The 25,798-nt window shown below is 41.1% G+C and overlaps 1 protein-coding gene across 6 annotated transcripts in view; it reads right to left on the bottom strand.

Moving 5' to 3' along the window:
- The window catches only part of LARP4 (La ribonucleoprotein 4), a 68,354-nt gene that overhangs the window by 35,627 nt on the left and 6,929 nt on the right, over positions 1 to 25,798 (bottom strand). For 4 of the 6 annotated variants that reach the window (XM_047786599.1, XM_047786597.1, XM_047786596.1 and 1 more), the window contains exons 2-4: positions 8,786 to 8,933; positions 7,721 to 7,873; positions 1,907 to 1,982 (exon numbers count right to left, since the gene is read on the bottom strand). In XM_047786599.1, coding sequence (XP_047642555.1) covers positions 1,907 to 1,982; positions 7,721 to 7,873; positions 8,786 to 8,933 — 377 coding nt within the window. Of the gene's footprint in view, positions 1 to 1,906; positions 1,983 to 7,720; positions 7,874 to 8,785; positions 8,934 to 19,128; positions 19,178 to 25,798 lie in introns of all 6 variants that reach the window. The other 2 variants (XM_047786598.1, XM_047786595.1) reach the window with 2 other exon arrangements.

Genomic DNA, 25,798 nt, shown 5'->3' with positions numbered 1-25,798 from the left:
ATTTTAAGGTTGGCAGTCAGATTGAAAAGAGTAAAATCTTGTGGTCTTTCCTGTGGAAGTACCAGTGGAAGGAAGAACCTTGCATCAAATTTAAGATGTCAAGTTCCTGCTGTGGTGCAATGGTATCTGCAGCACAGCACCAGAATGCAGGTTCAATCCTTGGCCTGGCATAGTGGGTTAAAGGATCTAGCATTGCTGCAGGTGCAGTACAGGTTGCTGGCCCGGGAACTCCGTATGTGGCAGGGTGGTTAAATAAGAAACAAACAAAAAAAGAATCTTCTCTTAAGAAAAATAAAAATCCTGTAAGTACTTTTTTTTCATTCTACTAAAATAAAGATTTCTTTAATTAAAAAATAAAAACAAAAAACCTAGGACAGATCCTCTGCAGAAGTCATTTGCCAGATTTTGAAGTTGTACAGGATAAGAGGCAAAAGAGTTCATATCAAACCTCTGAGGAAGAGAACTAAATTTGCCTTGGTGTTTCAGGACTGGAGTAACAAAAAACTGCCAATTCTAAATTAAAAGGCAAGGAAGGTCATGCCTAAAGAATGGAGATAAAACAGAGGCAGACTGAGTCTAACCAAAATGGCTGCTCAGCCCTGACTCAACTCAGTTCCTGACTGGCTTGAAGCAGTCTTCTTCTGCCTACAGAAGCTCAAATCTTGAAAAATTATAGCAGTAGCAGCTTTCAGCTTCTTTTATATGCAGTGTCCAGGATATGTAAGTGTCCAAATTATAATAAAAATTTATAAGACATGCAAAAAGGCAGGAAATTGTGACAAAGAATCAAGAGAAAAAACTCAGAAATATAAGCAGACACACAAATGATCCAGTTAGTAAGCAAAGATTTTAATATAACCATAAAAAAATGTTACAGAATATGAACTGCATCATAGGCACAACTGACTAGAGAAAAGCTAGATGGGTCTTGTTGTTATAAAACTAGGGCCTGTACTAGACAGTAAAGGCGAAGAATAAAAGAGGCAAAGAACGGGGAGATATTCAAAATGAAGAATCAATTAAACCTCAGTCAAGAGTGTATTAAGTGTAAAGAAATAAAGAAGTCTATGATAGGAGTTCCCGTCGTGGAACAGTGGTTAACGAATCCGACTAGGAACCATGAGGTTGCAGGTTCGGTCCCTGCCCTTGCTCAGTGGATTAAGGATCCGGCATTGCCGTGAGCTGTGGTGTAGGTTGCAGACGCGGCTCGGATCCTGCGTTGCTGTGGCTCTGGCGTAGGCCGGTGGCTACAGCTCCGATTCAACCCCTAGCCTGGGAACCTCCATATGCCACGGGAGAGGCCCAAAGAAATAGCAAAAAGACAAAAAAAAAAAAAAAAAGAAAGGAAGTCTATGATAAAATACAGGTTTCCTAGCTTAAAAAATTGGTTCACTGGTTCTCCTCTGAAAGATAGAAGGCATTACATCTGCATGCCCAGCCAAATTTCTGTTAATTCTGGAAGGGGGAGTTCTACATACTAAAGTTTTATACATATAAGCTATCATTATACCTACATAATTATTATATAAAAATTATATTTATATTTAAATTATATAGATTCTGTGCCCATACATCTTATTTAAAAAATAACCCTGATCAAAGGTTACAAGAGCCAACTACTAAAAATATAAATTGAGTTAACTTCTTTGAGAAGCCTGAAATTGACTATGATCACAGGAAATACCCAATAGAAATTCTATTACCTTTCTACTAGGAATAGATCATTTGCAAATCCAATTGGAGACTACCACCTTTAAATCTAGTTAAGAAATAAAGAGAAGAATAATAGATACCAACATACATCACTGAAGGAAATTCTTCATTCTTCCATTCTATTTCATATGTATTTTAAATCTACTAATCAGACAATTCAAAAAAGAAATGTCAATTAAAAAAATGAGCATACCGTGAGAAACAGAATTCTAATTGTTTCTTCAGACATTCTTTCAGGTCTTCTGTAGAAATTGCTGAGTTGCTCTCTCCTGACGGTAGAAAACAAGAAGGGAAAAGTAAATACCTAATTACCACAGATAGTTAACTTTAAATACTGTTATTTTCAGAATAAGTTACAAAGTACGCACAAACTAAAATCACCAAAAAACTGTATCTTTAATAAAGAATTAGGATAGCACAAGGTCTAACAAACTTCTTTCAATCTAGGGAGTTCCCGTTGTGGCTCAGCAGAAACGAATCTGACTAGGAACCATAAAGTTGCGGGTTCGATCCTCGGCCTCGCTCAGTGGGTTAAGGATCTGGTGTTGCCGTGAGCTATGGTATAGGTTGCAGACTTGGCTCAGACCCAGCATAGGCCGGCAGCTGTAGCTCTGATTCGACCCCTAGCCTTGGAACCTCCATATGCCACAGGTGTGGCCCTAAAAAAGCAACAAAAACAAAAACAGGAGTTCCCGTCGTGGTGCAGTGGATACAAATCTGACTAGGAACCATGAGGTTGCGGGTTCAGTCCCTGCAGTGAGCTGTGGTGTTGGTCGCAGACCTGGTTTGGACCTGGCGTTGCTATGGCTATGGTGTAGGCCAGCAGCTATCGCTCCGATTGGACCCCTAGCCTGGGAACCTCCATATGCTGTGGGTGCAGCCCTAAAAAAAAAAGCAGACAACCCCCCCCAAAATAAACCAAACAAAAAAACAAACCAAAACAAACAATCAATCTGTTTTCTTTCTTTAGATTTTTTTTTTTTTTTTGCTTTTTAGGGCTGAACTTGCAGCATATAGAGGTTCTCAGGCTAGGGGTCAAATTAGAGCTACAGCTGCTGGCCTACACCACAGCCATAGCAAAGCAGGATCTGAGTTGCATCTGCAACCTACGCCACAGCTCATTGCAATGCCGGATCCTTAACCCACTGAGTGAGGCCAGGGATAGAACCCACATCCTCATGGACACTAGTCGAATTGTTTCTGCTGTGCCACAATGGGAACTCCTTTCTTTACATAGATTTCACATCAATTTTAAAATTACATATTTTATGAAGTAAATTAACAAATCATCATTAATACTAAAGTCACCCGGCTACCATCTTGGAAAACACTACCCAAAATACTTAAAAACAGTGAAAACTTATTACTGTAATGAAAAATCAAAGACACAAGTAACAGTAACTAGATGTTCCTTGGTGGCCTAGCCGTTAAGGATTTGGGTTTTGTTACTGCTGTGGCTCAGGTTGGATCCTAGCCTGGGGAAGTTCTGCATGCCTCGGTCGTGGCCAGGGTGGGGGGTGAGAGGGAAGAAGTAATGATAATCTAAATTAGAAAATAGGGGAGTTCCCGTCGTGGCGCAGTGGTTAACGAATCCGACTAGGAACCATGAGGTTGCGGGTTCGGTCCCTGCCCTTGCTCCGTGGGTTAATGATCCGGCATTGCCGTGAGCTCTGGTGTGGGTTGCAGACGTGGCTCGGATCTTGCGTTGCTGTGGCTCTGGCGTAGGTCGGTGGCTACAGCTCTGATTCGACCCCTAGCCTGGGAACCTCCATATGCCGTGGGAGCGGCCCAAGAAATAGCAAAAAGACAAAAAAAAAAAAAAGAAAGAAAATAAGAACCACACAAAGTGGGAAATAAATATAGCTCCACATCTACACTACTGGTAGTAAATCTGATGTTAGTCACACTCCTTAAACGTCTATCTCTTCATATTATTTTCATTTCTTAATTTTAGAGCACTGTATCTTTGTAGGAATATTTAAAGCACTCAAACATCCAAAGGTGAGGTCAACTCTAACGCCTTCCACGTTTTTTTCTATTATTTCAACCTAGAACATGAGACTTGTTCAGGATTGAAGCCCGGAAAACCATCAGTTTCTATTAGAATCTTACACAAAACGTTATTGGCACAAAGCATGTAATATTTTTTTTTTGCTATACTTGCAACAGGAAGAAGTTTCCAGGCCACAGATTGAACTCATGCCACAGCAGCAATCCAAACCACAGCAGTGACAATGACAGATCCTTAACTACTGAGCCACCAGGGAACTCCAATATGTCCTCTTCTTAAAAAGCATTAATGGGGAGTTCCCATCGTGTCTCAGTGGTTAACGAATCCGACTAGGAACCATGAGGTTGCGGGTTCGATCCCTGGCCTTGCTCAGTGGGTTAGAGATCTGGTGTGAGCTATAGGGTAGGTCGCAGAAGCGGCTTGAATCCCGCATTGCTGTGGCTCTGGAGAAGGCTGGGCGGCTACAGCCCCAATTTGACCACTAGCCTGGGAACCTCCATGTGCCATGGGAGCGGCCCAAGAAATGGCAAAAAAGAAAAAAAGAATGGATTTTTGGAGTTCCCATCGTGGCTCAGTGGTTAGCGAATCTGACTAGGAACCATGAGGTTGCGGGTTCGATCCTTGGCCTCCCTCAGTGGGTTAAGGATCCAGCATTGCTGTGAGCTGTGGTGTAGGTCACAGACTCAGCTCGGATCTGGAGTTGCTGTGGCTCTGACGTAGGCCAGCAGCTACAGCTCCGATTAGACCCCCAGCCTGGGAACCTCCGTATGCCGTAGGTGAGGCCCTAAAAAGACAAAAAGAAAAAAAAAAAAAGGAAAAAAAAAGGCATTAATGATTGGAGTTCCCCTGTGGTACAGCAGGTTAAATATCTGGCACTGGCACTGCAGCAACTCAGGTCATTGCTATGGCATGGATTTGATCCCTGGCCCAGAAACTTCCACATATTGTGGATGTGGCCAATACAAAAACCAAACAAAAATGCATCAATGATTAAGTAGGCTGGAGTTCCCATAGTGGCTCAGTGGTTAACGAATCCAACTAGGAACCATGAGGTTGTGGGTTCGATCCCTGGCCTTGCTCAGTGGGTTAAGAATCCAGTGTTGCCGTGAGCTGTGGTGTAGGTTGCAGACGTGGCTCGGATCCCATGTTGCTGTGGCTGTGGCATTGGCCGGCAGCTACAGCTCTGATTGGACCCCTAGCCTGGGAACCTCCACATGCCATGGGAGCAGCCCTAGAAAAGGCAAAAAGACCAAAAAAAAAAAAAAAGATTAAGTAGACTAATTTCCTACTTGACATATATGGACAATAAAATGTATTTAAAGATAAATTCTGTGCATGATTTTATCATGACTTTGTCTTACTAATCCAGATTCAAAGTGATATTAAATACTAAATTAATTTCATTAAAAATAAGAAGCACTCTTATTTCCATGTAGCATATGCAACACTTTTAATACAAAATTCATCTACCCAAATGCTGGCCAAAGAAGAAATAACTTAATTTAACTTCTCTATGTTACTATAGCAAAACTTATAAGACCAACGGTTTGCCATTTCACTTGGACCAGCTCTATGTTCAAAGTAGCTGATGGTTAAGTATATTATAACAAGAAGTAAAACCTAACCACCTTTAATTAATATACAGAAGTATCATCCGATTCCACTTCAGATATCAACTTACAAAGCTGACAGACCTTAGAAATTTAGTCCAGATATTTATAATAAATAAGAAAAATTGTTTTTTTTTTTTCTTTCTCTGGCAGTACCTGTGGCATATAGGAGTTCCCAGACTAGGGGCTGAATTGTAGCTGCAGCTGAGATCTATGCCACAGCAACATCACCACAGCAACATCAGATCTGAGCTGCATGTGTGACCTAATGCCACGGCTTGCAGTAATGATGGATCCTTAACCCACTGAGTGAAGCCTGGGATTGAACCCACTTCCTCTCGGAGACTATCTCAGGCTCTTAATCCTCTGAGACACAATGGGAACTCCCAAATAAGGAAACTGACAAAGTCAAGGAACTAATATGTAGTGGGAGAAATGCCTACTCCTTATTACACTTATTTTCCAAAGAGACTGTTTAGAAATTAGAAAAAAAAAGTTGGGTAAATAATCAGAGTCTATGGCCTATCTTTGGTTGGTTTTATTTTTTTGACCATGCCTATAACATGCCAAAGTTCCCAGGCCAGGGATCAAACCCATGCCATAGCAGTGACAACACTAGATCCTTAACTCCTAGGCCACAATGGAACTCCCTACTTTTAGTTTAATTGCATCCAATTTAAACCCAAGCAATTACCAATTCACACTAATTAAATGAATGTGAAAAAAACATATCTCACAAGTTGAATTGTAGTAGAACCTCAGTTTTTTTAAAGTTTTATTGAAGTATAGTTGATTTATAAGGTTGTAATCATTTCTGCTGTACAACAAAGTGATTCAGTTATACATGTATACACATCCATTCTCTTTCAGATTCTTTCCCATCACAGAATATTGCATAGAGTTCTCTGTGCTATACAGGAGATGCCCATTGGCCAGTCATCCCATATACCTCAGTGTGCATATGCCAATCCCAAACCCCCAATCCACCCCTCCCCCCACCAGAACTATGCTTTAATACAGTCCTTTTCTCAAAATTAATCACTGAAGTTTCACATTTATAAACGCATTTCACACCAACAAAAGTGATGGGAAAATTGCCAGAATGTACACTAATCCCAACTAATAGACCAAAACACTTGGGTTCTCTGAAAGACTGTAATTTAGGTCTCTTTTAACAATTTTGACTATTTTTTTTTTCATCTTTAATTGCACACTCTCTCACTTTTTCTTCTTTTTCTAGGGCTGCACCTGCGGCATATGGAGGTTCCCAGGCTAGGAATCCAATCGGAGCTGCAGCTGCTGGCCTACGCCACAGCAATGGAGGATCCGAGCCGTGTCTATGACCTACACCACAGCTCATGGCAACGCCTGATCTTTAACCCACTGAGCGAGGCCAGGGATCGAACCTGAAACCTCATGGTTCCTAGTCAGATTCGTTAACCACTGAGCCACGACAGGAACTCCCACACTTTCCTTTAAAAAGATCTTTAGGGAGTTCCCTGGTGGCATAATGGGTTAAGGATCTGGAGTTGTCACTGCTGTGATGCAGTTCTGATCCCTACCACGAGAATTTCTGCAAGCTACAGGCTTGGCAATAAATAATAAATATGCCGTGAAGTCTATATTTCTACTGTATCAGAGTGGTTTTCCATCTAGTTTTTTTTTTTTTTTGGCTTTTAAATCAATTAATTTTATTATATTTATAGTTGTACAATGATCATCACAACCCAATTTTATAAGATTTCCATCCCAAACCCCAGTCCAACCCTCCCCCCCAAACCTATCTAGTTCTGATGACTTCTTAAAATGTTTTTCTTCTTCATTATGTAATATGTGCCCATTGTAGAGAAAGTGGAAGAGACAGAACTAGAAATAAAGGAGTTCCTGTTCTGGCACAGCAGAAACAAATCTGACCAGTATCCATAATGACGCAGGTTTGATCCTTGGCCTCACTCAGTGGGTCAGGAAGCTGTGGTGCCGTGAGCTGTGGTATAACTTGCAGATTTGGCTTGGATCTGGTGTTACTGTGGCTGTGTCACAGGCTGGCAGCTGTAGCTCTGATTCGACCCATAGTCTGGGAATTTCCATATACCCCAGGTGTGGCCCTATAAAGCAAAAAAAAAAAAGAGAACTAGAAATAAAAATAACTTCCAGCAATATAAAATAATAAAAGAATATAAATAATCTTTAAAGTAAACAGTCTTTTAAAATTACAATGTTCATATTTGGCCATTTCAAAACAGTATTTATAAAAATCACATAACATTTCATTAACATAACTTTTCAAATAATAGACTGATCGATGCCAAAAGAGATAGGAGGAAGAAAAAGAGAAAAAGACTAGCAATCTGCATTCTCCTTTTACCAATAAAACCATAAAATTTACCAGAAACATCATATATTTGATAGCTCAGATCTTCTGGTCCTAAAATCATTCCATCGGTTGATTCTTCAATGCCTGGAGTATTTCTGGTAGTTTCACAAGATGAATACATTATTTCATACTCCTTACACATATCATTTGAAAGCTCCCTATTACCTGTATAAAAGAAAAACAACATACTGAAAGTGAACAGGAATTCTTTAAATCTTATCTTTAGGCACTCTGGGCATTTGTCTTCTATAACAAGATTTCAAAGAATTCTACCAACTGGGGAAAGGTTCACATGGTTTTAAGTAAGAGTTTTCTTCCAAGGGAGGTAAATTTGACCATTATGGATAAGCTAAAATGAGTAACAATAGCTAAAATGAGTAACAATAGCTTAAAACATATGTTACCAGAGAGCTTCATGTACTTAATTCTTAGAAAATATAATCCCCAAATTAAATATTATTAATATTTTAAGCTGAAGGAACTATAAATGAAGAGGCTGTCATTTGCCCAAGATCAAACAGTGAGTAAGCAGCACTGCCAGTAATGACAGATGAAAACCAATTTTAAAATATATCATATAGGAGTTCCCGTCGTGGCACAGTGGTTGACGAATCCAACTGGGAACCATGAGGTTGCGGGTTCGGTCCCTGCCCTTGCTCAGTGGGTTAAGGATCTGGCGTTGCTGTGAGCTGTGGTGTAGGTTGCAGACGCTGCTCGGATCCCGCATTGCTGTGGCTCTGGCGTAGGCCGGTGGCTACAGCTCCGATTCGACCCCTAGCCTGGGAACCTCTATATGCCGCGGGAGTGGCCCAAGAAATAGCTGAAAAAGACCAAAAAAAAAAAAAAAGAAAAATCATATACATGTGTTAAGTGCTAAATGCAAAGATACAGCTACTATCTGAAATTAGTGACAATCCATTCATACTGGATATAAATGAGAACAGTATACAAACTACATTGTTAAACATTCATAAATATATTTTATCAAATAATCAAAGGATATACCCCAAAGTTCTATAAACCAGTTTGGTCATACATTTAACAAAAATGTGATTCGTTCTGATTATTTAGACTTACCCTCAGGATGAGACCCTGATGTGGCTGCTGTTTCATGCCAAGAGCTTTCAGTTCCATGAGTAACTGGAGTGGTATCAGTATTTCCTGGAGGTATTTCTTGCCATACTTTGGCATTAGGATTTAAACCAGTTCCTTTAGAAGTTACCTGCTAAATAATCAAAGGATCTATTTGAAAATTTTATAAGTCAATGCATTAAAATTATAAATGTAGATAAAAGACTTTTCCATTACTTATGTGTGAAAATCCAGTACTTATATGTTATTTAATAATAAATATTAAGTAAACAATTTTTTAAAGATTTGACTCAACTTGAAAATATAAATCTTTTTTTTTTTGAGGGGGGGGTCTTTTTAGGGCCGAACACGTGGCATAAGGAGTTTCCCAGGATAGGGGTTGAAACAGAGCTATAGGTGCTGGCCTGCACCACATCTCATGGCAATGCTGGATCCTTAACCCACTGAGCGAGGCCAAGGATTGAACCTGCGTCCTCATGGATACTAGTCGGGTTTGTTAACCACGGAGCCACGACGGGAACTCCTAAAATATACATCTTAAGAGTTCCCATGAAGTGCAGTGAGTTACAGATTAGGCATTGTCATTGCAGGGTTTGATTCCTGGCTCGGGAACTTCCACATGCTTCAGGTACAACCAAAAAAAAAAAAAGGTAAATCTTCTTAAGCAGATAAACTTGAAATTTAGCTACCCATAACAAATAAAACCTCTATAAAATATTATTAATATAGAAATTTGCTTTACCCCAATTTACTTGCAAATATCGTAAAATTTATTAAAACTATTCAATATGTTTTGAGTTATCTGGAAAAATTTTCCAAAGTATATAATTTTCTTTGTGGCAGCATCCATGGCATGCAGAAGTTCCCAGCCAGGCATCAAACCCATACCGCAGTTGTGACCTGAGCCATAGCTGTGGCAATGCCAAATCCTTAACCCTCTGAGACACAAAGGAACTTCGGGAGTATGCAATTTTTATTGCCATCTACTGACAGAGACCTCTGAGTCTGAATGATTCTTTATTTAAAAACAAAACAAAACAAAAAAAACACATTTTGTTTTTTATCTTTCCTAGGGCTGTACCCACAGCATATGGCAGTTCCCAAGGCTAGGGGTCTAATCAGAGCTGTAGCTGCTGGCCTACGCCAGAGCCACAGCAACACAGGATCCAAGCTGTGTCTGCGACCTACACTACTGCTCACAGCAATGCCAGATCCTTAACCCACTGAGTGAGGCCAGGGATCGAACCCGCAAACCCATGGTTCCTAGTAGGATTCATTAACCACTAAGCCATGAGGGGAACTCCTGAATGATTCTATGATTGGAAATACTTTCACCAAACATTCCAATGTTTTCACAAAAACAGCATTCTCTCTTTTTTTTTTTTTCCTCTTTTTAGGGCTGTACCCATGGCATATGGAGGTTCCCAGGACAGGGGTCAAATTGAAGCTGTAACTGCTGGCCTCCACCAGAGCCAGAGCAACACCAAATCTGAGCTGCATCTGTGACCTACACCACAGCTCACAGCAATGCCAGATCCTTAAACCGCTGAGCGAAGCCAGGGTTGAACCTGCAAGCTCATGGTTCCTAGTCGGATTCTCTTCCGCTGAGCCACAACAAGAACTACAGCATTCTGTCTTATAAAATGCACCTTTTGGAGTTTCTGCTATAGTGAAATGGGATCAGAGCATCTCTGCATCACCAGCAGGCGGGTTGGATCCCTGGCCTGGCACAATGGGTTAAAGGATCCAGCATTGCCGCAGATGCAGCATAGGTTAAAAATGTGGCTTGGATCTGATCCCTGGCCTGGGAACTCCATATGCCACAAGGCAGCCAAAAATGGAGAAAAAAAGAAAAATAAAGAAAAAAAAGAATGCACTTTTCCATCTGCCCTAACAAGTGTATACTTTTTTTTTGTCTTTTTGTCGTTTTGCCTTTTTCAGAGCCGCTACTGTGGCATATGGAGGTTCCCAGGCTAGGGGTCTAATCCGAGCTGTAGCCGCCAGCCTATGCCAGAACCACAGCAACTCGGGATCCAAGCCTTGTCTGCAACCTACACCACAGCTCTCGGCAATGCCAGATCGTTTAACCCACTGAATGAGGCCAGGGATTGAACCCGCAACCTCATGGTTCCTAGTTGGATTTGTTAACCACTGCGCCACGGCAGGAACTCCAACAAGTGTATATTCTTAATGTCCAAAATATAACTATAACATATTACCATCTAAAGTGATCTTTTGTACACATCAGCTAATCTTACACAAACTCACACACACATGTGAAAAGCAGAAATGGGAGTGGAAAGAAGCGTATTCAAAGGGTGGAAGGAGAGGAAGAAAGCAGGATGCATAAACACACGTCTCTCATCTCACTCACTCAAACAACATGGCTGACCCATCTCAAGTATATTAATAACCCCTCCAAAAAGTTTACTCCCTTTCCAGTTACTTTTGTCTTTTCAGCTGCAGGTTCCTCCCCTGGATGGCAAGCACCAGAAGGTAGATTCAAAAAGCAAGGAAGGTGATGACCTGCAAATGCTGAAAATTAGACTTCCATAAAAAATAACTAGCTTGGAATTCCTGGTTTGTCATAGTGGGTTAAGAATCCAACTGCAGGAGTTCCTGTCATGGAGCAATGGAAATGAATCTGACTAGGAACCATGAGGTTTCAGATTCAAGCCCTGGCCTTGCTCAGTGGGTTAAGGATCCGGCGGTGCTGTGAGTTTTGGTGTAGGCTAGCAGCTGTAGCTCCAATTCAACCCCTAGCCTGGGAACTTTCATATGCCACAGATGTGGCCCTAAAAAGCAAAAAATAAATAAATAAATAAATAAAAATACAGACTAAGAAAATAAAATTCAAAAGGTCTTCACACATGCATGCAAATAGGAAAATAAAGTACCATTTTACTCTTTTTAGATTAGCAAAGCACTTAAAAATAATTAAAAATAATTACCATATTGGCATAAAATTTACAAACTCATTACTTACTGGAGACTGTAAAATAGTGCAGCTCAAATTCCCCATATACCAGTATTATTTAAAAGAGCCAAGAAAATGGACATAACGCAAAGTCAAACAGAGAAGGAAAAAAGGAAACCAGGACACAATCACTAGACAGAGTTACAGAGCCATTCAAAGTTATAAAGATACGTTACCAGTTATTAAATCTAAAGGGGTACTAACATACCACCAAGAAAAATTGCTATTTATTAAACTATGACACATCACATGTTGTAAGATGCATCCCAATTTTCAGAGAGGTTACAATGTGCAACAATGTGCACCTTAGGGTTGGTGAAATATGAAAAACATTAGAAAGTAAATGTTTCTGGAGTTTCTGCTCTGGTACAGGTGGTTAAGAATCCTATTGTAGCAGCTTGGGTTACTGTGGAGGTGTGGGTTTGATTCCCTAGCCCACCACAATGGGGTAAGGATCCACTTGCCATAGCTGTAGTGTAGGTTGCTGCTGCAGCTCAGGATTCAATCCCTGGCCCAGGAACTTCTATATTCCATGGGAGTGGCCATAAAATATTTTTTAAATTAAAAAAATAAGAAGAAAATGCTTTCACACAAGGAAGTTGGGGGGAGGAAAAACCCAACCATAACCACCACCACTACAAAAGCAAACAATTCTTTGGGCTAGGCACTGCACCGAATACTCTTCTCATCTATCGTCTCACCAACTTCTTAATCCATAGCTACTAGTATTTCACTCTGACACAGAAATTAAGTATGAAATCAGTATTAACCATACAATAACAACTCACAACTACAAAAAAGTACATAAACATGTAGACATGGGTGAGAAGAAAACATGATCTGCTACAATATTTAGATCAGGGATATTTTTCCTCATAAAGCATTTCATCAGTAAAACATTCCACTAAAATGTTGCCTGTAGTTCCCATTGTGCTTCAGCAAGAACTCTCCAACTTGCAACTTGGTAACCTGGTGACTGGGCGTGGGAGCACTAGGATGGTCTCTAACCATCTGGTCAAGCCCTTCTGAAGTTACAAGCTTGGGAGTTCCTGTTGGGGCTCAGAAGGTTAAGAATCCAATTAATATCTATGAGGATGCACATTCGATCCCTGGCCTCGCTCACTGGGTTAAGGATCTGGCGTTGCCACGAGCTGTGGTGTAGGTTGTAGATGCCGCTCAGGTCCCGCGCTGCTGTGGCTGTGGCATAGGTCGATTTGACCCCTAGGCCTGGGAACTTCCATGTGCCATGGTACAGACCTAAAAAGATGAACTCCCCCCTCCCAAGAAAAACATAAAACCCAAAAACCTTATTATCTGTTAGAGAATTTTCAAATCAGGACATATATGATGAAGTGTCTAGTACAAAATCAAAGATTATTTTGTGTCCTTTATGCCCGCAGGTACATAACACATACTATTTTAGTCTTATAGGGGTACTTATTTTTGGCTACTATGTTTAAGTTCCCAGGCCAGAAATCGAACCATCCCCACATCTTCAACTCAAGCCACAGCAGTGACAACCTCAGATCCTTAACCCACTGTGGCAACAGGGAAATCCTAGTCAGTATTTATTTACATTTACATAAATGTGGGCCATGTTCTCTGATCATCATTCTTTCTTGCATTCAGAACTTTCCTCTGGATTCATCGTCCTTCTTCCCCAACGTCATTCATAATGTTTTTAGTAAACTCTCAAGTTGTGGTTTCTCTAAAAATACTTTTGTTTTTACCTCCACTTTTTTGCTATATACAGAAACCTCGCTAAGCACATAATTCCTCTTTAGCACATTAAAGATATCATTGCTGCCTTCTGTTTTGCACTACTGCTGATCGGAAATCAGCCATTAGGGAGTTCCTGCTGTGGCACACTGGGTTAATAATCCAGCTTGTCTCTGTGGAGGCACCAGTTTGACCCCCGGCCTGGTGCAGTGTGTTAAGGATCCAGCATTGCTGCAGATGTGAGGTAGGTTGTAGGTGCAGCTGGAATTCAATCCCTGGCCCAGGAACTTCCACATGCTGTGAGTGCAGCCATTAGAATAGAAAAAAAGAAAAGAAATCAGCCATTAGGAGGTGTTCCCCTCGTGGCTCAGGGGTTACCAAACCTGACTAGTATCCATGAGGATTCAGGTTCGATCCCAGGCCTCGTTCAGTGGGTTAAGGATCCAGTGTTGCTGTGAGCCACATGTGGTGTAGGTCACAGATACGGCTCGGATTCCAAGCTGCTGTGGCTGTGGTGTAGGCTGGCAGCTACAGCTCTGATTTGACGCTTAGCCTGAGAACCTCCATATGCTGCAGGTGTGGCCCTAAAAAGACAAAAGACGGGGGGCGGCGGGGATCAGCCATTAGTGCAGCTGTCATTCCTAGCCTCTTTTATCTCTGATTGCTTAATCTTTGTCAATGGTGTTTTGCAATCATTAAGTGTGGAATTCTTTATTAATTTTATTTTTAATTTTTATTTTTTTGCTTTTTAGGACTGCACTTGTGGCATATGGAGGTTCCCAGCTAGGGATCCAATTGGAGCTACAGCTGCCGGCCTACACCACGGCCACAGCAACGCCAGATCCTTAACCCACTAAGTGAGGCCAGGGGTGGAACCCACAACCTCATGCTTCCCAGTCAGATCTGTTTCTGCTGTGCCACAATGGAAACTCCATAAGTGTGGAATTCTTTTTTTTTTTTCCCTACTTTTTTGGTTGCCCTGAGGCATATGGAGTTCTTGGGTCAGGGATCAGATCCAAGCTGTAGTTGTGACCTAAAATGCAGGTGCGGCAACACCGGATCTTTAATCCCTGTGCCAGGCCAGGGACTGAACCTGTGTCCAAGCTCTCCAATGACACTGCCAATCCCATTTGGCCACAGTGGGAATTCCTGGAATTCTCTTTTATTTATTATTTTATTTATTCTATTTCAAATTCACTGAACTCTTTGAAATCTGATGCATCTTTTCATCAATTCCATAAAACGTTCAGTCTTCAAGTCTGCCTTTCCACCAAGCTCTGTTATTTCCTTATAGAACACCAATGAATATTCTATACCTTATGTTTCACCTCTTTTTAAATTAAAAAAAAATTTTTTTGCTTTGCTTTTTAGGGCCGCATCCAGGGCATATGGAAGGTTTCCAGGCTAGGGGTCCAACTGGAGCTGTACATGCTGACCTACATGGCATCACAGCCATAGCAATGCCAGATCCAAGCTGTATCTATGACCTATACCACAGCTCATGGCAATGCCAGACCCTTAACCCACTGATCGAGGCCAGGGATTGAACCCGCATCCTCATAGATCCTAGTTGGGTTTGTTAACCACTGATCCATGACAGGAACTCCCACCACCTCTCTTAGTATTAATCTCTTTTTCCCATTTTCCACACTTTTGTCTTTCTAAGAAATTACATTCTGAGCAATATAAGATCTTTCTTCCACTGTATCAATTCTCCCTTCCTTCCTTTCTCCTCTCTCTCAACCTACACCACAACACACAGCAAGGCTGAAACCCTGACCCACTGAGAGGGGCCAGGGATCAAACCTGCATCCTCATGGATACCAGTCTGATTCATTTCTGCTGTGCCACAATGGGAATCTCTTCAACTGTTTCTAAGATGTGTTCAACTTGTCCAGTAAGTCTCCAAGTTTTCTTTTTATATTTTCCACTTCTTAAATTTCCTTTTGGTTCTTTCTGAAATCTGACTTTTTTTTGGGGGCTGTACTCATGGCATATGAAAGTTCCTGGACCACGGATCAGATCCATGTCACAGTTGCCACCTGTGCCACAGCTGTAGCAATGCTAGATCCTTAACCCATTGTGCCAGAAGGGAACTTCCTTTTCTTTCTTTAAAAAAAAAAAAAAAAATCACCCTTCCAGTTTTTGTCTTCTTTTAAGCATTTTTAAACATTCTAGCAGTTCCCTCGTGGCCTAGTGGTTAAGGACTCAGCCTGGTCAGAGCTAATCCCTGGCCCATCAACTTCTACAAGCCACTGGTAAGGCCAAAAAAAAAAAAAAAAATCTGGGAGCTCCCATATGGCTCAGTGGTAATGAGCCCAACTAGTATCTATGAGGTTCGATCCCTGGCCTCACACAGCAGGTTAAGGATCAGGCAATGCCATGAGCAGTGGTATAGGTTGTAGACTTGGCTCAGATCCTGTGCTGCTGTGGTTGTGGCACAGGCCAGCAGGTGCAGCTCCAATTTGACCCCTAGCCTGGGAACTTCCATATGCCTCATATGTGGCTCTAAAAAGCAAAAATAAACAAATAAATAAATAAATAAAATATAATTATATAGTCTATATTTGAAAATTCCAGTATCTACGATATCCAAAATCAAAGGGTTTGAGGAGTTCCTGTCCTGGCATAGTGGAAATGAATCCAACTAGGAATCATGAGGTTTTGGGTTCCATCCCTGGCTTCGCTCAGTGGGTTAAGGATCCAGCGTTGCCATGAGCTGTGGTGTAGGTCGCAGATGAGGCTCAAATATGGTGTTGCTGTGGCTCTGGTGTAGGCCGGTAACTGTAGCTCTGATTCAACCCCTAGCCTGGGAACCTCCATATGCCTAGGGAGAGGCCCTAGAAAAGGCAAAAAAAGACAAAAAAAAGAATGTATATCACAGCACCAATCCCAATAGTAAGACTGAAAACAACCTAAATGTCCATCTGTAGACAAATGGTTAAATATAGTATACTTCATAATATAGATTATGAAAGTTAAAAAAAAAAGGTCTATTATACCAATATGGAAAGTGCTCCAAGGTGTATTATTCAGTAAAAAAAAACCAAGTTGCAAAACAATAAACATTTTGTTTTTTGTATTACCAAATGCATACAATCACTGTGTAGATAAATACATTGGTATGTAAAAACAGAAAGAGTCTGGAAGGTTACTATTAACAACAGAACTACAAAAGTAAAATAATGTGAAGTAATAATTAAAAGGTTCACAAAAAGTAAACCATTATAATTGCTATTTTATTAAAATACCTAGAAATTTTAAAAAAAAATCATTGCTTTATAAAAAGTAGAGCATAAAATAAAAATCTTTACAATTTATAGAAAAAACCACAGTAGAACTACAAAGCAGTAGTCATGGTACTGGGAGGTGGGGCCTCCGAGATTCTTAAGTCATGAGAATGAAGCCCTCATAAATGAGATTAGTACTCTTCTTAAAGAGATCCTACAGAACTCCCTAGCCCTTTTCTACCATGTGAGGACACACTGAAAGGTACCATCTATAAATCAGAAAGCCCTGACCAAACACCAAATCTGCGGGCACCATGATCCCAAACTTCCCAGAAATAAATCTGTTTGTTCATAAGCTACCTAATCCGTGACACTGTAATACCAGCTTGAACAGACTGAGACACCAACACAGAAGAAAAATTTGTCTATTAACTGCAGTCCAGTCACATACAGAATATCCTAGAGTCTTAAACCCCAATTATATATAAAGCTGATGAGATGTGAGTAAGTTCTGTAGACTGTATCAATATCAATTTGCTCATTTTTACATTATTCCATAGTTATGCAAGGTGTTACTACTGGGGAAACCTGGGTAAAAAGTACATGGTACCATTCAGTACATTTGGGGTGCAACTTCTTGTGAAAATCTATAATTTCAAAATAACCTTCTTAAAAACGGGAAGAGTTCTCTTGTGGTACAGCGGGTTAGGAATCCTGCATTGTCTCCATCACAGCTCTCCGCAATGCCGGATCTTTAACCCACTGAGCAAGGCCAGGGATCAAACGCATGTCCTCATGGATTCTATTCAGGTTTGTTACTGCTAAGCCACAATGGGAACTCCAAGCAAAATGCTATCCTATTAAAGAAATGATTTAATTCTGTGAAATAATGCACAAACATAGAAAATGTGGAAAACCAAAAATCAGTGTTGGAGTTCCTATTGCATGTGGCTCAGTGAGTTAAGAATTTGACTAGTATTCATGGGAGGCAGGTTCGACCCCTGGCCTTGATCAATGGGTTAGGGATCCAGTGTTGCTGCAACTTGCAGCATAGATGGCAGATTTGATTTAGATCCCATGTGGCTGTGGCTATAGTGCAGGCCAGCAGCTGTAGCTCTGATTCGATCCCTAGCCTGGGAACTTCCATATGCTGCAGGTGCAGCCCTAAAAAAAAAAAAAAAATCAGTGTTGTTACTCGTTACTTCTGAGCAGAATTTTTATTTTCACTTTTGTGTTTTTCTGTATTTTTCTACAATTAACATCTATTAGCTTTAACTTTCAGAAAATACACAATGAGGGAGTTCCTGTTGTGGTGCAGTGGTTAACAAATCCAACTAAGAACCATGAGGTTACAGGTTCGATCCCTGGCCTTGCTCAGTGGGTTAAGGATCCAGTGTTGCCAGGAGCTGTGGTCTAGGTTGCAGACATGGCTCAGATCTGGCGTTGCTGGAGCTGTGGCATAGGCCGACAGCTGTAGCTGTAGCTCAGATTCGACCCCTAGTCTGGGAACTTCCATATGCTGTGGGTGCGGCCCTTAAAAAAAGGCAAAAAAAAAAAAAAAGAAAATGTTGAAGAGTGGGGTAGTTCCCTGGTTGTCTAGTGGTTAGGATTCAGCACTTTCACCACTGTGGCCTGAGTTTAATCTCTGGTCTGGGAATGGAGATCCCACATCCAGCTACCGTACATTACTCCCCTGCCTCCCCCCAGTTGACGTATTTTTCTGTAATAGTCTTTTAAATAACACAATAATGAATCTGACAAGTTAGTTTAAAAAGAACAAAGATTTTTCACTTAAATTCTGGATAACCACATTTGACTCATCTTTTGACTGAGGTTTAATAAAGAATTCCATAAAAATCCTTATCTCTTCCACAGAACTGTAAGTAACCCTTGAGCCCCAGTTATATAAAACATCTTTTTTTCCCCTTTTGGTTGAGGATCAAACCCACGATGCCAGACAACGTTGGATCCTTAACCTGCTGCGCCACAGCAGGAAATCCTAAAATACCTATTAAAGGATGTAAATTGTTCGAGTGCATGCTGAAACGATCTGCCAACATAAACATATGCAGTATATAAGCACACAGATAATCTCAAATCACCACAAAAATATTCAAATTGTCAGCCCATAAAACTAAAAGGTCAACACTTCTAACTCTAAGCAATATACGTCATTATCGAATAAGCCAAAAGTAGTCCTCACCATTGGCCCATTTTATGCCTGCTCCTATCTGGGGAAAGATACAAATGAAAGGAAAAAGAGGGAAAATTTCTTAGCAAAAGGGTGACTTCCTGTACTAAGAGAGCAGTTTTAAGGTAAGAGAACCCAAAGTCAGGGGAAAGTCACCATAAATATGGTGAAATCATCTCTTTGGTCATAGGCAACCGTTTGTTTTACTTACCTATTTACTATCAGAAACAGAAATCCCATGCCACTTAACCCTACAAATGCTGAAAAACAGAAATAAAGTATATAAATTGATTAACCTTCTTTGCCTCATGGCAGATAAATCATCCAGGTTTAATTTTTACATCTCCTGTATTGAGAGGACCACAAACCTACTTTAAAAAAAAAAAAAGAAAGAAAAGAAACAAAACTAACACCCATCATTTCTTCCAGCATAAAACTCCACGGTCCTACCAGAAGATGCTTAGGGGCATTTTACGGAAAGTGCAAATGAAAACTGGGAATTTTTTACCCATTCTGACAAAGGAGGATAGCTAACATTTATGGAACACTTAATTCATCTTCATAACAGCTATAGTTAAATTCTATTATCCACATTTTGCAGATAAGTTAAAAGTTACGCCACCTAAAGGTAAAGTAATCTGCCCAAGGTTGCACAGCTAATAACACAGAGCCAGCCACTGAACCTAGGCAGTCTGGAGAGTCTGCCACTACTCTGTAGTGGCTCTCAGCCACTTTACTATAGTTGCCTTGGAAACATTTAGGACAACTACTTACATACTACTTAAGGAACACTATAAACCTCATCAAGCCAAATAGTCCCTGGCTGCAGTTCTACCTAGAGTGGCTAATAATCCAGAAGAAATGGATATAGAAAATAGCTACCAGGTAAAAACTAGAGTCCCCAGGGCAGAAGTCAATTCAGTTCTACATTCATTTTTATCCTAGGGCCATGGTTCAGCCAATTTTCAGTTTAGAAAAAAAGATAAAATTCATGATAGTTATGCAATAAAATTTACTCCCTATTACAAACCACTTAGCCCAATCTGAATTAATTTGTCTGCAAGCTCCATGATGGCAGTGATCTTGTCTCTGGTTTACTTTTCTCTAGCATCTTGAATAGTGACAAGCACAGAGGAGACCAACGATAAAATTTCCATATCACATGGGTTTTTAAAACTTTACTGTACATAAATATCATCTAGGGGGAGTTCCTGCTGTGGCTCAGCAGGTTAAGAACCCGACTAATATTCATGAGGATGCGGGTTTGATTCCTGGCATCACTCAGTGGGTTGGGGATTCAGTGTTGCTGTGTAGGCCACAGACACAGCTTGGATCCCAAGCTGCTGTGGCATATGATGGCTGGCAGCTGTAGCTCCAACTCGACCCCTAGTCTGAGAACTTCATATGCTCGGGGTACAGCCCTAAAAAAGCCAAAAAGAAAGAAAAGAAAAGAATCTGACTGCAATGGCTCTGGTCACTGCAGAGGCATGGATTCAATCTCCAGCAAAGCACAGTGGATTAAAGGATGAGGTACTGCTAGACTGCAACACAGGTCGCAGCTGTGGTTCAGATTCAATCCCTGGCCAGGGGAATTTCCCTATGTCATGGGTGCAACAATTAAAAAAAAAAAACTAGGGATCTTGACAAAATGCAAATTCTGATTCAGCACTGCTGGGATCAGGCCAGAGAGTTTTCTTTTTTTCCCACCCCTTGGCCATGCCTATAACATATGGAAGTTCCCAGGCCAGGGGTAAAACCTGCACCACAGCAGCTGCAGTGACAACACGGATCTTTAACCTGCTGCATCACAAGGGAACGCCTAGAGAGTTTGTATTCTATAACAAGCCCTGGGGTAAAGAAGTTTCCTGAAGCTCACACTTTATTTTTTTAAATTTAATTTTATTTTTTGCTTTTTAGGGCCACACCCACAGCACATGAAGGTTCCCAGGCTAGGGGTCGAATCACAGCTACAGTTACAGGCCTACGCCACAGCCACACCTTCACCAGATCTGAGCCATGTCTGCGACCTACACCACAGCTCATGGCAACGCAGGATCCTTAACCCACTGACGAGGCCAGGGATTGAACCTGCAACCTCATGGTTCCTAGTTGGATTGTTTCCGCTGCATCACAACAGGAACTCCCTCACACTTTAAATAGCAAGGTAAATGGGTCACCCTAAGTCATTTGCCAAGTTGTCAAGAATCAAGATTCACTTACTCCACATCTGGAAGAAAACCTTAAGTTTATTCATCAATAAAGCTAATACTGCTAGTCTTCTAGTATCAAAGGGAAAGAGAAGACATATCTCCCAGTTCCCACTACCCCAGTCAGATGGCAGCTGATGAGTACTCAAAAACAAACAAAAAAACTAGAAAGCTCAGGGAAATCTACTCAATATTCTGTGATTGCCTGTATGGGGGAAAAAAATCTGAAAAAGAACGGATATATATGTATATGTATAGCTGCTTCAATTTGCTATACACCTGAAAATAACACAGCATTGTAAGTCACCTATAGCCCAATGAAATTTATGAAAGCTCTATATATGAGATTTATGAACCTCCCTATTGTTAAAGATTCAGAACCCAGTCAATAGATATTTAACATTTAAGTAATTTACATAGTCCTCAAAATACTGAGCAATTTTACTTCAAACTGGTCATCTGGGAGTTCCCACTGTGGCTCAGCAGAAATAAATCTGACTAGTATCCAAGAGGATGAGGGTTCGATCCCTGGCCTTGCTCAGTGGGTTAAGGATCTGGCGTTGCCGTGAGCTGTGATGTAGGCCAGCAGCTGTAGCTCTAATTCAACCCCTAGCCTGGGAACCTCCATATGCCACGGGTCCTAAAAAAAGAAAACCAAATTGGTCATCTGATAAAGTCAATAGCTACGGTATAGCTAGCTATACAAAGGAACCCAAAATCTCAAACCTCAAATACCAATATTAAATATCAAAACAATCCTTTTCAAAAAAGGGCATCTTTTGGAGTTCCCTTGTAGCACAGCAGGTTAAGGATCCGGCACTGTCACTGCAGTACATGGCTGCTGTGGCACGGGTTCAATCCTTGGCCTGGGGACTTTTGGCATCCTGTGAAGGAATCTTTTATTCCTGATATGCATACTCAAATCAGCAAACCATTTGTTACAAAAACTGAAACAAGACTTATCTTTCATAAGTATATATGAAAGCAGCAGCTTGTGTATGTTTATTATGTACCAGACACTAAGTGCTTTACATTGAGTCAATCCTCTTAACAACACTTTGACATACATAATTATATCTCATCTATTAACATTATCCTCAATGTATAGACAAGGAAACTGATAAACAGAGGGTAAACAACCTGCCCAAGGTCATACAACTAGAAGGGTGCCTAACCTGAGCAGGCAGCCTGGCCCCAGAGTCCAGGTTGTAATCTGTTCTTTTAGTCAACCTTTCATATAAATGTATCTTAGCATTATTAGTCAGTCACTGCCCTTCTACTTTTTTCCTTCTTCCAGCTCAAAAGGATAGAATTTTCCTTATGTTAAACTACAAATTTTTTAAATCCTATAAATTTAATTTTCCATAGCTAGTTCAACAACAAATACTTTTTTTTTAAAGGGCCACAACTGCAGCATATGGAGGTTCCCAGGCTAGGGGGTGAATCAGAGCTGTAGCTGCTGGCCTATACCACAGCCACAGCAATGAAGGATCCAAGCCTTGTCTGTGACCTACACCATGGCTCACAGTGATGCCAGATTTTTAACCCACTGAGTGAGGCCAGGGATCAAGCCCTCATCCCCATGGATGCTAGTCAGATTCGTTTCCGCTGAGCTCCGAAGGGAACTTCCAACAATAACAAATACTTAGTACCAACTGTACACTATCTTGCTTTGTTAATGACATGGGGATGGGGGGGACCTGCCAATAAATACAAAGTGAATCCCTGATCTCTTCTGAAAACTTATTATACAGGAGTTCCTGCTGTGGCACAGTGGGTTAAGAATCCAAGTACAGGACTCCTCTTGTGGCTCAGCAAGTTAAGGGTTTAGCGTTGTCACTGCCAGGACTCTGGTTATATCCCCAGCCTGGCGCAGTGGGTTAAAGGATCTGGCATTGTCAGATCTGTAGCCTAAGTTGCCCTAGCTGCTGCACAGGTCTCAGCTGTGACTTGGATTTAATCCCTGGCCTGGGAACTTCCATATGCTGCAGATGACATCTTAAAAAAAAATTGGGAGTTCCCATTGTGGCACAGTGGTTGATGAATCTGACTAGGAACCATGAGGTTGCAGGTTCCATCCCTAGCCTTGCTCAGTGGGTTAAAGATCCAGTGTTGCTGTGAGCTGTGGTGTAGGTTGCAGATGTGGCTCGGATCCCATGTTGCTGTGGCCGTGTTGTAGGCTGGCGTCTACAGCTCTGATTAGACCCAAGGCCTAGGAACCTCCATATGCCTTGGGAAGCGGCCCCAGAAAAGGCAAAAAGACAAAAAAAAAAAAAAAATTGGAGTTCCAATTGTGGCTCAGTTAAGAACCGACATAGTGTCTATGAGGATGGGGGTTCAATCCTTGGCCTTGGTCAGTGGATTAAAGATCTGGCATTGTGGCAAGCTGTTAAGTTGAAGAGTTGCCTTAGACTTGGCATTGCCATGGCTGTAGTGTAGGCCAGCAGCTGCAGCTCGATTTGACCCCTAGCCCAGGAACTTCCATTTGCCACAGGTGTGACCATTAAAAGAAAAAAAGAAAAAAAAAACCCACACAAACTAGGACTTCTTTTTTTGTGTGTGCTTTTTAGGGCCTCACCCACAGCACATGGAAGTCCCCAGGCTAGGGGTTAAACTGGAGCTGCAGCTGCCAGCTTACACCACAGCCACAGCAATGCCAGATATGAGCTGTAACTGCGACCTACACCACAGCTCATGACAACACTGAATCCCTAACCCACTAAGCAAGGCCAGGAATCAAACCTGGGTCCTCATGGATACTAGTCAGATTCACTTCCACTGAGCCACAATGGGAACTCTGAAACTAGGACGTTTTTGAGAGTAAAATGGAGACATCTGTTCCAGAAAACAGGTGTACACTATGACTGTCTAGGACAAAATGGGAGGTATGGTCACTATCTGTTTTGTAGCTTGCAGTATCTAGTTGTATGAAATACTGGCCTAAACTAGATTACTTCCAATTTTTCTGCCCTGACACAGAAAATGCTTTTTTCTTCCCTCAGTAATAATACCAAACAAAAATCCCTCCTCCTTGGCTAAATGCCTATGTTCATACCATACTTGTAGTAATATTTATTTAAAGTACTCTACTATCTTTAATTTAGAGCCAGTCATTTATATGAATACAGAGATATTTTCTGAACTAAAGCTTGGTTCAAATGTCTGACAAGACAACAGACAAGAGGGGAAATATGAGGATGTAATATTCAAGTTTCTTTTTCTTACATTTATTTACACTTAGACATCAGAAAAAAAATTTTTTTCTTCCAAAAGAGCAAATATAAAGTGCCTATTTGCACTTTATCATTTCTTTAAATACTGCATGTAAATGAGTCTGTATTTTTAACAGACTGCAATCTTCATTTTTAAAAGTTTTATTTGCCCAATTAATAATACACTCAAACTGGAGTTTCCATCATGGCTCAGAGGAAGGCAATTCGACTGGGAACCATGAGGTTGAGAGTTCGATCCCTGGTCTCGTTCAGTGGGTTAGAGATTCAGTGTTGTCGTGAGCTGTGGTGTAGGTTGCAGTTACAGCTCGGATATGGCATTGCCGTGAGCTATATGGTGTAGATCGCAGAAGCAGCTCGAATCCCGCATTGCTGTGGCTGTGGTGTAGGCAGGCAGCTATAGCTCAGATTAGACCCCTTGCCTAGGAACCTCCATATGCCAGGGGTGTGGGCCTAAAAAGCAAAATAAATAAATAAAAATAATACACTCAAACTATTAAAAATTTAAAATTAGATAATTAACCTGTTTGGCTTACTCAGAATTGGAGCAAATTAATAAGGCTGGGATTAAAACTCAAAGTTATACATGTTTGTTTTTTTTAAGGCCTGCACCCATGGCATATGGAAGTTCCCAGGCTAGGTGTCGAACTGGAGTCACAGCTGCTGGCCCACACCATAGCCACAGCAATCCCAGATCCAAGCTGCAGCTGTGACCTATACCGCAGCTTTTGGTAATGGTGGATCCTTAACCCACTAAGCGAGACTAGGGATCGAATCTGCATCCTCATGGATACTCATTGGGTTGTTAAACTGCTAAGCCACAACAGGAACTCCTTATTAAAAATTTTTATGGCCACACCTGCAGCATGTGGAATTTCCCAGGCCAGGGAATTCAACCCGTGCCTCTGCAGCAACCTGAGCCACTACAATCAGATTCTTAACACCTTTACCACAGCCCAACTCAGTTATACACCTCTTAAACTCCGTTATATATATCACAGTAGTTTGTGTAATTAACAGTGCTACTATCATCTGCTTTTAATAAATTTTCCAGAAATATTTAATATATAAAAGCGCAAATTTCAGTCATTTTGAAAGGCAAATATTTATATACTGGACAATTTACACTAGTTGCGATGATCAAATGATAGCATATGTCAAGCCCTGACGTGAAGCGTATCACAAACAAGAGTTAATACATAAACACCACGAACACAACCTGCCAGAAGAATCATTCTCAAATTACAGACAGGAAGTTGAGGCTCAAAAAAACTTGTCACTTGGAGTTCCCGTCATGACTCAGTGGTTAACGAATCCGACCAGGAACCATGAGGTTGTGGGTTCGATCCCTGGCCTTGCTCAGTGGGTTAAAGATCCAGCGTTGCCGTGAGCTGTGGTGTAGGTCGAAGACGCTGCATGGATCTGGTGTTGCTGTGGCTGTGGC

The sequence above is a fragment of the Phacochoerus africanus genome, chromosome 7, assembly GCF_016906955.1.
Source record: "Phacochoerus africanus isolate WHEZ1 chromosome 7, ROS_Pafr_v1, whole genome shotgun sequence".
Taxonomy (NCBI): domain Eukaryota; kingdom Metazoa; phylum Chordata; class Mammalia; order Artiodactyla; family Suidae; genus Phacochoerus; species Phacochoerus africanus.
Note: the sequence above shows the minus strand (reverse complement) of the source record. Positions and strands in the feature narration are given on the sequence as shown.